Source organism: Thamnophis elegans, chromosome 2, assembly GCF_009769535.1.
Source record: "Thamnophis elegans isolate rThaEle1 chromosome 2, rThaEle1.pri, whole genome shotgun sequence".
NCBI lineage: Eukaryota > Metazoa > Chordata > Lepidosauria > Squamata > Colubridae > Thamnophis > Thamnophis elegans.
Genome location: NC_045542.1, coordinates 117,223,302 through 117,238,787, shown reverse-complemented (window position 1 = coordinate 117,238,787; position 15,486 = coordinate 117,223,302). Strand labels below are relative to the sequence as shown.

Sequence of the window (15,486 nt, the reverse complement as noted above, 5' to 3'; positions counted from 1 at the left end):
CTTCCCTCCGAGATTAGGTTAGTCCTAATGTTGCTGGCCTTCCAAAAATTTGGCTTTGTGCATGAGCCTCAGGTGTGTGAAGGACTTGTCTTTTGGCTTTATTGCTGGTCATTTTATGATCTCGGCTGCACTGTTTTTTAAAAATATCATGCATGTTAATGGAATAGATGGCATCTATAGTGATCTATGGACAATATATGTCCATAGATCACAAGCACATTGTGGTGTGAATGCTGGGCAAAGTATGGAGTCAATAAGAACTGTAGATGTATTCAATGTTTTGGATGTGGAATTTCTGATAACCTTGGAAATAAGAGTTTCATATTGTGTGGAAAATTAAGTTTAACATTTATTTCTTTTGAAAAACGCAGTTATAGTTCTCCAGACCACGTCGATTCCTTATTATTCCATCCTGCTTTTCAAAACAGTTTTGCTAGGAATCCAAAGTACATAATATGGTATTAGAGGAAAAAAAAACTATCCCTCTGGATTCTGTTCTAGGCATGCCTGGTGCGGACTTTGGGTTGTGTATGAAAAATGGATTGGTGTTCTGTGTGTAAAAAGCTTCATTTCTGAACTTCAGGTTCTAACTGAATGAATAGAAATAATCTCAAATAAACCATATTCAGAAAACTTACTTTTATTATTAATGTTCATATATTTTTCCTCAAAAGTATCTAAGTTATACATATTACCCTTGCTTTAAGTACAAGTATTTCAAATGTGTATGTATATATATATATATATATATATATATGAGTGTATAGTATGAGTAAACTGGAGCACAGAAACAAAACAAGATACAGTAATCAGAAATTACTTGGAAAAATAAGTATCTTGATAAGGTCATGTCATCAAAGTGATAGAGTGACTAATATAAAAAGAGCAGGCTCATTATAAAACATGGTTCCAGACATGTTATGAATAGGTAAATTGTCATGCCACATTTGTTGCATATAGTAGTGATATACATTAGTTACACGCAACTATTGCTGTCAGAGGAATTATGCTCTCAAGGGGAAACTGTTCGTGTATCAGCCATGACTTGGAGCTGATACAGTTCTAACCCTGTCGTCAGAATCTATCTGCATTCAAACATGCAGATCTCTAGCTGCTTCTGTTAAGGAACTCTTTTGCTTACAGTGCAAGTAGATTTTACAGTAGATTCAGCCTATAGAATTTATACCCTACCTATCCAAATTCAATTCAATTCAATTCATCTCTCTATTTATGAAGGTCCATTTAGACTGTAGATTTACAGGACTGTAGAAATATAAAATATCTCAAGCACTTTTATGGGCAATATTACCATTTGGTAGAACAGAAACTGTGCAGCTCTAAATCAGAACAGTACCAGATTACTTCAGCTGCTTTAAAGCAGATTTAAAGTATATTTTTCTTTTTGCCCGTGTAAGTTTTAACATAGCCACATTGGTTCTGTTCAGAACTGCCTTGAAAGGATAGGAAGGGGGGGAGGAGAGAGAGATACTCTTGAATATATGCCAAGAAGGATGGCAAAGAACATTTAGGGAGGCACCCTGCCAGCCACTTTCCAAGTTACAAGTCTATTATCCCCTTTCCATAGCAAACTCTCCAATTCCTTATTTAAACTAGCTTATACTTGGTAAGTTTAACTTCAGCTGAAAAAGCTGCAATTTTACATAAGAATCTCAACTTAATTTTCAAACAAATGCCACTTTTATATTAAACATTAAGGAATTGTAATTATTTAGGGTTTTTGTTTTGTTTTTTACAAAAAGGAAAACTGTAAGATTTTACATACAGCAGGGGTTGGATCTTGCTTGGCAAAAATCAATTGCTCTCTCCCAAGCTTCTTGGAAGATAAAAGCTGAAGAAGCCTATTGGATTAGGGACTCTGGGACAATGGACAGTATTCTGACTGCCCCAACAAATATGTCTCTTCTAAATTAACTGAAAGGTAACTCCCACTTTCCTTATGATTCAGCCTCTTATTCCAGATCTATCCCTGTAGTTTCCACAACTCTGCTGAAAGCTGAATATAATTTCTAATACTTCTTTCTATAGTATATTGCTTCAGAACTCAGGAGTTGCAGCAGATACTCCCTCAACAAAGTTATTCAAAGGCACTGATCTTCAAACTTCTGACTGTAAGAAGGAACCAGTAAAGTTGTATTTTGCCATATGTGTATATATATGTGTGTGTGTGTGTGTGTGTTTGCCGTTTTTAAATGTTTGCTGTCCCAAACATATAGTCCTGGTCTAGATGTATTTCACTATAGCTGACATCCAATACACTTGAACAGGTTAAGAATTAAACTACATTGTACATCTTTGGAATAATATCTATCATGATTGCCTTGAATCCTTGCTTCCATTTCTTTACAACTCTTGTTACATCCATAGTATACCTAGTCTCCCCCTTTTTTAAGGCCTATCTTCCCCTTCCTCTCCCCCACTCTGAAGAGACACTTTTGGTCATCCTCAGTCCTGCTCACGGAATGGGAAAAGAACCTTCCTCTCAAGTTGCAGTAGCTTCCCATATTTGGTGGGCAGGATCTTTCTTTTGTGCTATGGAATGATCCATAAAATCCATACTACCAAGAATTAATTTAGGCTTGTCACTTTAGGCACCTTAATGATTTGCACACAGAGGCACAAAGCAGGCAACTGTTATTCCTACTGAGATTCTCTTGCAGATTCTTATAATATATTTGGAGTTACAGCTGTGTAGAGATCCATATGTGAAAGGCAAAATGTGATTCAGCGCATGACACCATCACATGCTCCAAATTTTACCCATCAACTCCAAATCGCTGCAAGGCCTATTAAGCATCTAATACTTGCATTTTTACTAGAGAAAGGAGTGGAACCTATTAAAAATATATCTGGATTGCAGAAATGCAGAATGATCGCTACACAACAGCAAATAACTGTTGTTATTTTGCTGCCATCTAATATTCATTTGCATTTTTGCATCCCAACTACTATCCTTAAAAATAGATTTGGAGTTGCCCATGAAAATACAAAATTATTTTTCAAGTTGGAATGTCAAACTGTTTTAATCTGTGCAACTCTGTTTTACATGGGCTCAGTTAAAAAAATCTCTAATAATGGTACTGTGGGATTCTCCCACTTCCAAATTGATAGATTAACCAGAGAGAACATTCTAAGAATTGCAAAACTGCACCATTGGTGGTATAGTCTTTAGCATGAGGGCTGGTTCCAGAAAAACACCTTATTTTCAGGACTGTGTGTAGTATTTTTTTGCAATCCTTCAGAAAGATCTTATTAAAAATTGAAGCACCGGTTAGAAAGCAGATCCCTCCCCCCACTGACTTTGGGTTACTTACTATTGATATTAGCATCTCTACTACCTGCCAAGCTCTGATGTTCAAATTAATGAATGAATCTGCACTTATGAATCAGCCACTTACTTGATTTTTAGGATGAGTAACAATCACATCCAAATAACTAGGTATTAAAGCTTTGTTATATTGGAAAGTAAACTATTCTCTCTCCTTCAATTTTTCATCCCATCCATCTTAATTTTGGTAATTAAGAACTATGGAAATCTCATGTTTTTTGTATCCTAGCATCCATTAGGCCATATTTTCCTTTCCAATTCACACTGGCCACATCAATTGGAATATTTGAAGGATCAAATATTACATCTTTCCTACACAAAAAGCACATGCAGGCAACAAAATCATGAGAATACGCTTGATGGTTACAAATAGGATTACTGCTTCTTGGGGAAAAATAGCTGCCTAGTTCTGTAGAGCATTAGGCTTTCCACACAGGAAATTCAGATTTAGAAATAGCCTGTAAATTGTACTGAATCCTCTCATGCAATAAATGTGTAGGGAATTACAATTTTAAAAAAATGGATTATAAGAAAAGATTATTTTACAAGAGATAATATAGAATTTCTTCCATCAGAAGAACTCATTAAAATGCTACTTGCTGCATAGCAAATATTTGATTACAATGGGCAGATCCCTCATGTTTTTCTAGTGTTGTTCTTCATTAATTAAGTAGTTAGTCACATTTAAGGCTGAAACCTCAACACCAGATGAAATTGAGATTGCACACAGCTGCTTTTTCCCATTCATAAGCATACCGAACCTTTATGTTGAGGCTACAAACTCTAAAGTTGGAAGCAAAGAGATTCAGAAAACTCTCTCTCTCTGTGCAGCCTTTTAAAAGTTGCCAAGATCTAGAAGCCCTAATTAAATTCCTTCATGCATATCTTACTCTTTCACTGTATATCCTATATAATAATTGGCTTTCCACAACAATTTTCAGCAGTAACCTTTTCTGCTGATTAAGTGCTATTTGGAATTTTGCCTGTGGCTGCTGAAATAGCCCTTTTTTCAGCCTACCTGCCTGCCTACCTACCTAACTTGCTGCAAAAGTTCAAATAGCCTCTAGATGGCAGTAGAGTTAGAATTATCTGTATCTATTTGGATTCTTGCAGCAGAGTTTTGTTAGGCCCACTCTTTCTTCCTTCTCTTTGGTTTCCTTGCCTTCCAAGAGTCACTAATGGCTGGCCAACTTTTAAGTCAGAGTGGGAGCAGGAATTTGAGAACAATGGAATTATTTCCCAGCCTTCAAGTGGCAATGATCTTCTGTATATAACAAGGCAGTTCTCGGGCATAAAAGCTATTAGGCAAAGGAATGGCAGCCTTGGCATATATTCCCTATTGTACGCCTTCATTCCTCCTTAAGAGATCTTTGAGCAACCTACAGAAACTTTATATATTATTTTTTTAATTATTTCTCTCTTAAATATAACTTTCAGTTTTATACTTTAAGTTATCTGTAGCACAGGTAACAAAAAAACAGCCCGAGTATTTACATTTCTTGCACTGAACAATGATTTGGCTTCTGGAAGCAGCAGCATATCTTCAATGCTTTTAAGTCTTCTACATACATTATTTTACATACTCTCATTTCTCCATGGTATCAACTCTGGGGCTAAATGTTAATGGTCTGAGTACAAACCACATCCTTTCAAAGTGCAAAACTGTGCTGTTTCTATTATCACTCTTCTTTCAAGGCCTTTTGGGGTTTGTATGAGGATAAATCCTTTGGCCAGATTAACTGGAATACATATTACAACGTTGTGACATGTTCTGAATTCCTCAGCCTCCTAATCCTATTTCTCTCTGTCATATACTTGGTCCCATTAGAAGGCTTGAAAAATTTCAAAGAACAGGAGGGAAGAATTAAAATCTGGCAAGAGTAAAAATAGAATGCTGTGGAAGATGCCAAACTTTGAAACATTCCAAAAATTATTGCAATATAAAAAATCACCTCAGCACCTCAGGAACTCCTTGGGAAAACCAAAAACTAGATTTGGTAAAAGACTGGACAAAGTCCTTTAATACAATGGCACTCCCAGCTGGGAAGTCCACACTAACGTCTTTGCTAGCTCTTTCTTCTGTAGAGTAAGGGCTTTAAAAGGAGCATGATTCTCCTCCCATCCCACGCCGGGATACACAGCAATTTCTTGTAAAAAAATAAGTTAATTCAGGAGCCCCTATAAGACCTTTCCCCTCAAAGAGGGGCTGTTAAAAGAAAAAGAACTTCCCTTCCCAGTATACTCCAAACACCAGACACAGGGTTTCAGAGTGGCTTTTGCTTAGATTGCTCAGCTGCTCTCTGGCCAATCCATGTTTCTATTTCTTTAAAAACAGAAGTAGTCACATCAGGAAGCTCTTTGTGGAGAGCATGGAAGGCTTCGTCATATACCTGCAGAATGCAAGAAAGGAAGTTGAAGGCTCATTGCAAAATACTTCTGATAGACCATTCTTCTAATATATGCTTTTTGTGCCATTTTAATTTGCAACTCTGGCCACATCTTGTTCTATAGCTATCAAATTAACCCAATTTTTGAACTATTATCTTTAATTAGGGAGCAATCTTGACTTTTGTATTTTTAATTTTTTGCTTATTATGGAAGTGGTTAGTACTTTACAATATTTTAATCACATACATTCCCCTAGTGCTCAGATGTGTTGTATAACACTGCTAAGCAGCACTAACACAGACTCTTTAATCTTTCCCCATTGCAATACTTTTAGTGTCCAGGAATTAAACACATTGGGGCATAGATGTAGGAGTTTCACTGAAGATTGCTCCTTTCATACATATTTATATTTATTAAATTTTAGTAATAGCTTAGAAAATCCTCCTAAATTGCTGGAAGACATTTGCTGGTAAAGATCTCAAATATCTGATTAATAAAGTGTTACTGAAATATTTTTATTCATTGAAATCCCACTTAGTATTTCATGCCCTATTTTGCCTGCTCTGTATATTCCTCCTGTCATGTACAACATCAAGAAAAAGATAATCAACTTTTAAAATGTTACATCTAGAACTCTTTTCCATCTATATTTTAGTCCTGTGCCTTTATTTCTCTCCAGCCATAATGTGTGTTTTTTCCTAATACCTCCATTATTTTCTCTTCTAATTTGGAATTTCCTGTCTGAATGCCCATTTACTCAGTATACTCACAATAACCCTCTATTCTCTTTTCATAGTGACTCTATGAAAAATAACCTAATCTGTTCCTTATCTACAAAATACATTTAATATTTGTTTATATACTTAGTTACACTCATCACTCTCTTATGTAATCTTTCTTTATTTGCAAATTTTAAGTAGAAACTATCTTTTGCTAATCTCTAATATTAAGTAAAGAATGCACCATTTTTGTAATTCACATTTCATCTGTTATGTTAGAATTCAATCATCTCATCCATAAATGTCTACTGTCAAGTAATAATACTACCTTTAAAATGTACATTGCTCCACCAACTCAAATCTATAAATACTTCTTATAAATATTAAAGGATGGCATGAGAAACTTCTAATCACGGTTCAGAGTTTACAGTATACACAAGAGAAAATCCTAAGGAAAATTCCTAAATATATTCACTTGATGTTTTCAGTGTGCCCAATTGCACCACTAGAGACTGTAAATTATCTAACAGAGAAGAGGGAGTTGGAAGGGACTTTTTCTAGTTCAACTCCTACTCAAGTAGGAAACTTTATACCATTTTAGACAAATGGTTATTTGTCTATGGGCAATATACAAATTTGAAATAGCCAAGGGGATGGATCATGCATTTTTTGATGATGATGTTCTATGCTATTTTCAAGTGCAGTTTTGGAGGATCCTTATATCTATTTCTGATTAAAAAATTATGTGCTAATGAAAACTGATTCATTCTGTCTCCTGAAATGCAACTTGCTTCTTTTAGGTATTCTTTTGGGCATTTTTATAGAAGTGAGATTTTTATAAAGAGCCATTGTACTATTGCCATTGCTATTTTTGAGTGAATGTATCTCATGATTAAGTCTTGCTAGAAGCAATGTGATTAATCAATCCCTTAGTAAACGGACTTTGAATCAGGATGAATGGGAGAAATTGAAAGTTTTACTTGAATATCATCCCAAAATTTATTTCATCCGAGCATTCTCAGTATTTGAAAAACCAAAGCATGCCTACGTCTAGATAATTTTGTAAAATATCTGCTTAGACCAATATATCTGAATCAGAGCACAACTTTAGAAACAATAATTGTTTGATCCTGCAAAAATTGAATAAATTAACCTTGAATGTTTTATCCTGACTTGGGGCCGTATCCATCAACAAATAAGACCCTCTGATGTCGCAGAGTTTGTCCGGTGAACCATGGAGCACCAAGACGGGGAGAAACAGTTTAGGGAGAGAGCGTTCAATTTTGGCAATAGCATTCAGTAGCTGAATGACAAAGGAGACTTTCATGCCACCATGATAAACCAGGGGGTCTGAACGGTAAATTTCAACCTGTTGGGAGTAAAATGACATTTCAGACATTTTAGCCAGCAAATAAATCAATTTCATAATCAACAAATAAGTACTTTTTTCTGTCATTTTGGAAGAAATATTTTTAAAGAGGATACATTTTAAGTCACATAACCTTTTTTTCACATTTGATTAGGTTACAAATAAATGCCTTCCCCTTTGAATTCAGACTTGAAACTTAATTTTTAACCTTATTTCAAATGTATGCCAATATCTAACAAAGAACTATGTCCAAGCAAGACTACTGTCAGTGGCCAAAAGACGAGTGCCCTCTGGTAAATGGCACAAGGGAATCTAACTCTCTAGATCAGGGGTGGAGAATTGTGGCCCTTTTATGACTTGTAGACTTCAACTCCCAGAACTGATGAGGTATGGAAGAAATTTGATTTAGAACAGGGGCATCAAACTTGCAGCGTCAGGTTGTTGCCACATGACATATCACGGCTTTCCCCCCTTCGTTAAAACAGGGGTGGGGTTGGCCACTGGTTTAGAAGAATTTTATTTTGCACACACACAGGGTCAGGGAAGGGGCAAGGGAGAAAGAAAATTATGCTATCGGAAAAAGCGTAACTCTTTTTTGCAGCAGCCTGACATTTTTCATAGCAGCCCTGACATTTTCACCCAAATCCATTGGCCTTTTCTTTTCCAATTTAAACAAACGCTCTGGGTTCTTCCGGCTACTTAGCAACTAACTCTAGCCTAAAAACTGCCCAGTTGTTTGTGCTGTTCCACAGCATCTCACACACAGAGGCAACATAACTCCAAGCAGTTTCACTTACTAAAAAGCAACAGTTTTGAAGCACTCTTGAAAGAAAGAAAAAAATCACAAAGGAGTGGGTGTTTGAATTGACAGACGTTCCCTTCCCACAGAGTAAAATTTCAAAAACTGGTATGATATACTCCCTTCAGCCCAGCAGTACAATGCCACTAATGCTAGGAGATGGGTTTTTTTGTTGTTTGTCCTTCACCCCTAACCCTGTTTTTTACTGATATTTTAAAAATTCCTAGAAATACAAGAGACTCAACAGAAGTGCAACTTTTGAAAGTTACTGATAGTATCTTGAAGTATGTATATCTTACTGATAGACATACTCCAAGTATGACATTACGTGACTGTCCAAGCAAGGGACACAGTGAAGGAACAGAAGAAAAATAGCTAGAGATTACACTTGGTTTTAAAACTCTGATTTAGCGTGAATATGAACATATTTGAAAGTGTTGCAAATGGACAGCTTCTGGAGAAAGAAAGGCTGTGGAAGATAATGATGATTTTAATGAGGGATGCAGAAAGGCAAGAAATGACAAGTCAAAGATCTTTCTTTTTTATTACATTTCTTCTTTTTCAGTATTCAGTCTGCATTCATTAATTTCTCTAAATATCATTTGCTCAGTTTTGCATACTATTAACAAACATCGTCCAGATTTTTCATGGAAGTTTTTTATAACTTAAAAAAAACCCTCAGAATCATAGATTCTCTCTTCATCCAACCATCTTTAAAGGCAGGATATTGAGACTAATGGAATAACTTAATAGTGATAACCATGTTTTGTGTACAGGAAGTCCTTAGTGTTTCTGATCAAAAGTGTTGAATACTACACCTATATGTAACCTTCACTTAAAATGTATTCGGAGTATAGGTAGTTCTTATTTAGTGACTACCCTGAATGCAATCAACTTGCAACCTCATACAGAGATTGTGAACAGAAAGTAACTTTGCAACTAAGCCTCACATTTATGATTTTCACAGGTCTGCAAAGCAAAGCTGAAGTAAGATCATAAGCACAAGCATTGTTTCACTTAGTAAGCACTTTTGTTAATGCCTGACTTGGTTCCAATTGTGGTAGCTAAACAAAAGATTACCTGTAGTTGTTTGCTATTATTTATTACTGACATTTATACTTAAGAATATCAGAATTATATTTGAAATGTGACTCTACCATCCATTAATTTATTTACATACATTTCTTTTAATATCCAATCTGTGTTTGTTTTTTGTTGCTGTAACCCAATAAATTGAAATTTGCAATAAAATGTCTGTTATCTGGATTCTATTTTGGGTAATTACACTGTTTAATTCCAGAAAAAAACCATACATGGTTGGTGTGGTTTCATTACTATTATCACATATTCTGTTTTTTATTATTTTGCCAATTATAGAACATACATAGATCACACAATTAAATATTAATAATAAATTTATATTGTCTTTCTACAAGCAATTGGAAATAAACTATGAAAATGTAGACAAATGATCAAAACCCAGGTAAAAGACCTTTTGAAGTTTTTTGGTCTCACATACAATAAATCAAAGATACTATATTATCCTCTGTTTATTTAATTTATATATTGCATCGCACAAGTGCATCTCTTACAAAATAAAAAAATAAACAGCAAAAAAGAGAAGGAAAAATAAATAAATAAATAAATAAATAAATAAAGCAATTCAAAACAATTAAATGTAAAATATGGGAGAGTACCAATCAACAGCTTATATAATCATTTCTCCTGTTCCATACCTCCATTGGATTGCCATACAGATACAGAGTCACTATAGAAAGCTAATGCTAGGTTAGTCTTTTAATTCAAGAAAACTCTCATAATCTACATCAGTGAAGTCCAAAGGACACAACTGATTTGGATTTGCGGGGCAAATATGGTCTGATATTACTGAGGAGTATCAGAGTGAAAAAACTTTATTAGCTCAAAAATGATAATAGGATTTAAAGAGGTTCTTAGAAATCTCCAAAAGAAAATCTGAAAGTATTCTATGAAAAGAAAATAATAAAATATACAGAAGTTATTTTGAAGACTGGATGGAAGTCAACTATTTCCACATACATGTTTGCACACACATATAAATTGCACGCCACCCTAGTTCATACTAAGCTTGAGGCAGTAATTTGTAAATATTTGCTGAAGAAACCTATAATTAGAAATCTTAAAACAACTATCATCGTAACAAATACTGCGATAAAGCTATTCCTCATTTAGCAACTACCTCATTTAGTAAACTTTTACAAACATTTTTTAACAAAAACATTTTCAGACCAGTGTGCATTTAAAACCAAATTTGGTGCACTTGGTAACACAGGCCTTCAATGTGAAACTAATTAAAATCTGATCACTTTCAGGCAGAAGCACAGCCTGATGTAAGGTTCTAATGAACTAATTAAGGTCACAGAACTGAGCTTGTTAACTTGTGGTTAGCATTTTGTAGGGAAAGGCTGCACTGCAGAGAAATGCAGCTTGGGACGAGATAGCTTGCTTAAGCAATCTCTCTGCTCTGTGAGGAGGGAGGGGACAGATCAGGTGGAGTATATCTGTAGCCCAGATTTTTATAACTTAGATATATCAATACTCTTAACAAAAGAAAGCAAATGAAACTCTTCTTAGAGTACCATCTTAGCTGCTCACAACTGGTTGTTATACATATGGTGCCTATTGTACGTGATCTTGTGACTGGATTAAAGCTTGGATATAGTAATAAGGGTTGCTGTGATATAAAAAGCCAAACACAATGTCCTAAATTATTCCACCTTATATTCACAGTGTAGGAACTATATCTTGGCTGCTCCCCATGTTCAAATTTGGTGTACTAATGATGTTTTTCAGATATTTTTCCAGCTAAGAAGAGGCCCTCAGTGTGGGGAAGAAGGCTTGATTCACATGTACTGTAGTCACAATGCAAGCCCATTTAACCATCTGCATGTATCTTGATTCAAACAGAAATATGATCACAATCTTCAGTTTACAACTGAAAGTGCAATAAAGGAGATCTCTGCCTAAGGCAGCAAGATCGAAAATAATTATGTTGAACAGCAATGCTGCCTTATCTTTTATATGGCCTATTTTTAGGGTCTGTCTTCCTGATGTTTCACACTTCAACTCTAAGGAGTTCCATCTCATTTGAATCTCATTAGTAGCCAAAGAATTATGGAGGGCACCAGGTTAGGGAACACCTCTCCAGCACATAACAAAAGATTTGAGATTTGGAATTATGCATCTGATTTAACTAACCAGAAGTGGGGGAGGGGGGACCTAAAATGTCTCAAATCCTTCTACATTTCAGTTTGTGCTTTAAAAACCAAACTGCTATGAACACAAACAAATCAGGAAATTCTTGGAGACTATCCCAATGATATTTATAGAGACTAGAAATTGGTCTGCCTGATGAATATATTCAACATGTAAATAGTGGCTGTTCCCAGCACAATCTGAACTTGTATTCTGCAATATTGAATGTGGGTGATATTATGAAGCTGGAGACTTATTTCTGTCAAACTGCAGATCTTTTACATATTGCTTTTTTAGAAGAAAACTAAAAGTAGCACATAAATAATATGGCATTACAACCCAGATCAAACTTTAGGTTCTTAAATGTCTGAAAAGTTGCTCTGCATAGTACGAAGGTATCTCAAGGTGAATGGCTACTAGAAATACAATACAGCAGTTCATCTGCTTAAAAAATGCCTCCAGAACCATTTTACTACATCATTAGGCTCATCGGACAACTTCCCTGAAGGCATTGTGTCTGGTAATATAAAGGTGTTCTCAGAAGTAAAACAGAGGAAGGGGACCTTGTGAGAATAGGTATCATAACAGAAATTTGACAACTGACATTATTTTACCAGATGTGGAAAGTAAAGGCAGAATTTGTCAATATGTGAATCATATTATTTGATCTGCTTTTCATTCACGAGCGCCAGGACATAAACTCCCTATTCCTAATAACTCACCCTGTGAAGTAGATTGGGCTGAAAGAGTGAGTAGACAAAGTGACCCAGTTGAAAATGGACCAGAACCTGCATATCTATGCAGTCATTCAACCTCACAGTAGCTACCGTGAAAGTCTGAGATAATAATAACAGTAATAAAACAAAGGACTGATTTCTATTAAATCGTCTCTACTTCTCATTGATCCTGAGAATAAATAGCAGTCATGACATTTTCTGAGTTCCTAGATCCTCATGACAGTAGTGTTATACAGCAGAGATGACTTATTTCTGCTACATTATTTTTTTTTGTAGACTTATTTTGTAGACTTATATACCGCTTCATAGGCCTTTCAGGCCTCTCTAAGCGGTTTACAGAGAGTCAGCATATTGCCCCCAACAATCTGGGTCCTCATTTTACCCACCTCGGAAGGATGGAAGGCTGAGTCAACCCTGAGCCGGTGAGATTTGAACCGCTGACCTGCTGATCTAGCAGTAGCCTGCAGTGCTGCATTTAACCACTGCGCCACCTTGGCTCTGGATGGATTACTGTCTCTCTATCCTTCAGCTAATTTGTTGGGAGGCAGAAAGCTTCTGCCTTCTTTTTATTCCACATCAACAGACCATTGTTCAGAACATGGTCCAAGACAGATTTATCCATGCAACTAAATCTGTGATAATATCCCCCCCCCCACCCCAAGTACTTTAAGTTATCTTCCCAAAACTAATGTTTTGACCTTCATGCTAAACATACATATTAAATATAATGGGCTGAACATGTTTGAGCATTTTATTATTACTGCATTTGTGGTATTCTGTTTCTATATGGATGTCATACTTCCCTCTCAACGTTGCCAACATCAGAATTTCATCAGCATACATTAATCTTTAACAGGACTGACTTAAATAAATAAGTAGAATAAAAAATAGAAAAAATAGAAAAAAATGGCCAACAGGGATATGTGTTCACTATACTTCATGACTACTGACAAAGTGGCATTTTTAAAATCTGTGTGTATTTTTATATTTGGTTAGCCACTGAGACTCTGGTACTTGCAGCAGCATAAAAGACTGATAAATAAATTATAATGTAAGGATAAATTAACATCTGCCAATCATATACTCACTTGTGTCATAGAGACCTAAATGTATTGTAATGTTTCTACAGCAAGCTAAATACCATATCTTTTCTTCCTTCAAAACACTCATGGCAAAAATATTATTGTTGCAATGATTCAGCTTATGTTTTTTTCTCCACTCTCATCAAAACACTCATCTTTAGCATAAATTAAAGATAGAAGGTCATGCAGACTAAAAGAATCAGATTTACCTCACAGTTTTAACAAAAATTCATCAACCAGTACACACAAGCCTTTCTTGGTTCATATTTATGATCATATGCAGTATCCTGGGGTCATGTGATCACTTTTTGCAACCTTCTGATAAGCAAAGTCAATGGGGACAACAGATTCACTTAATAACCAGGTTACTAATTTAACAATTGTAGTGATTCACTTAACAACTGTGGTAAGGAAGGTTATAAAATGGGGCAAAGCACACTTAACAAATGTCTCACTTAGCAAATTTTGGGCTGAAATGTGGTTATGAGGACTACCTGTAGGTACAGGTACAGGTATTCTATTCTCTCTATTTATATTTGTTTGATTTGTACCAAGATGGAATTACTTACTTATGATCTAGTTATACTGAATGGGAAAGAGCCAAACTATCACAAGGCAATAAATCAACTTTAAGGAGAATGCAATTCTCACCTCTTTCTTATTCCGGGAAATGACATTTGGATCAATAGATCCCAGAGACAAGTTTGGCAGAACAAGGTTAAGTATTTTAGCTGCAAATACCTGAGGGAGAAAAATATAATTAATATCTTGGAAGGCAAGAAGAGAATTATAGATGTCAGTTTTGCAGGTGTCAGAAACTTTTTTTTTTAGCTTAACCGCTACATTGTTACTGCATTCCAGCTGACGATCTGCTCCTGAATGCCAACAAATGGATTTATTCCAAATGTACCAGAAAGGCCGAAGATTCTCAGGACTATTTATAAGGGAAAGCTTGATGCAACTGGCATTATTCTCCCAAACCTCTTTGTCCAACTTTAGGACTCCTACATTTCTTCCTGACAACAAAAAAAAAAGAAGGAATCCTGGCTGAAGATGTTGAGAGATAGCCAACTTTTCCCCCTCCTCAAGGGAAGTTAGGGTTGTTTGCCAGGGTTCCTCCTTGTTGGTATTCACTTTGTATTTTAGTTTCCTACAGTGACAATTGTAGCTTATGTGATTTACAATATAGTTCTTTCAACATGGTAAACACATTCTGAAGCAGGGATACAAATAAAGAGAAAAATGTATACACATTGATTAAAGAGATCTATTGCACAGCTAATTTCTGCAACTTAAATACAAAAAATATGAAGATACCAAAAGAAGAAAATACTTGAAAAAATTCCACTAATACGACTCTATAACTGCCTCCAATGCTGAATAATCTCTGATCTTCTGTAGATTACGTTCTAATTAACTGGTCATCACTTAAAAACAATGATAGCCAAGAAAATACTTTGCCAGGCCTATTTTAAGGACACATTCATTACTGCATGAAGTAATGTTTCCTGGAAAATGTAAAATGAAATCTGTGACCTTGATTTTCTATGAATCCATTAAATGTAATAATATCCATTAACATTTCTCCTGCATTAGAGATTGCTACAGACTGTGAGAAAAATATATTGTATTAATGATAAAAAATAAAGTAAAAGTTCTCCCAGAATAGAAAGTTTCAAAGCTGACACAATTTCAGAGGAGTCTATGACAGCTCGCCACAGCCAATTCGCCATGGCTGTCTCACCATGGCAAACTCGCCATAGCCAAATTGCTGAGGCAAACTCGCCACAGCAAACTCATCACGGGGCAACT

The 15,486-nt window shown here is 35.5% G+C and overlaps 1 protein-coding gene across 3 annotated transcripts in view; it reads right to left on the bottom strand.

The window, feature by feature from the left end:
- Positions 1–624: 624 nt before the first annotated feature.
- Positions 625–15,486, bottom strand: part of MGLL (monoglyceride lipase) — a 162,806-nt gene continuing 147,944 nt past the window's right edge. For all 3 annotated transcript variants that reach the window (XM_032210085.1, XM_032210083.1, XM_032210084.1), the window contains 3 exons: positions 14,326–14,415; positions 7,607–7,822; positions 625–5,736 (listed from right to left, as the gene is read on the bottom strand). In XM_032210085.1, the coding sequence (XP_032065976.1) occupies positions 5,611–5,736; positions 7,607–7,822; positions 14,326–14,415 (432 nt within the window). In that variant the 3' untranslated portion in view covers positions 625–5,610. The remainder of the gene's footprint in view (positions 5,737–7,606; positions 7,823–14,325; positions 14,416–15,486) is intronic.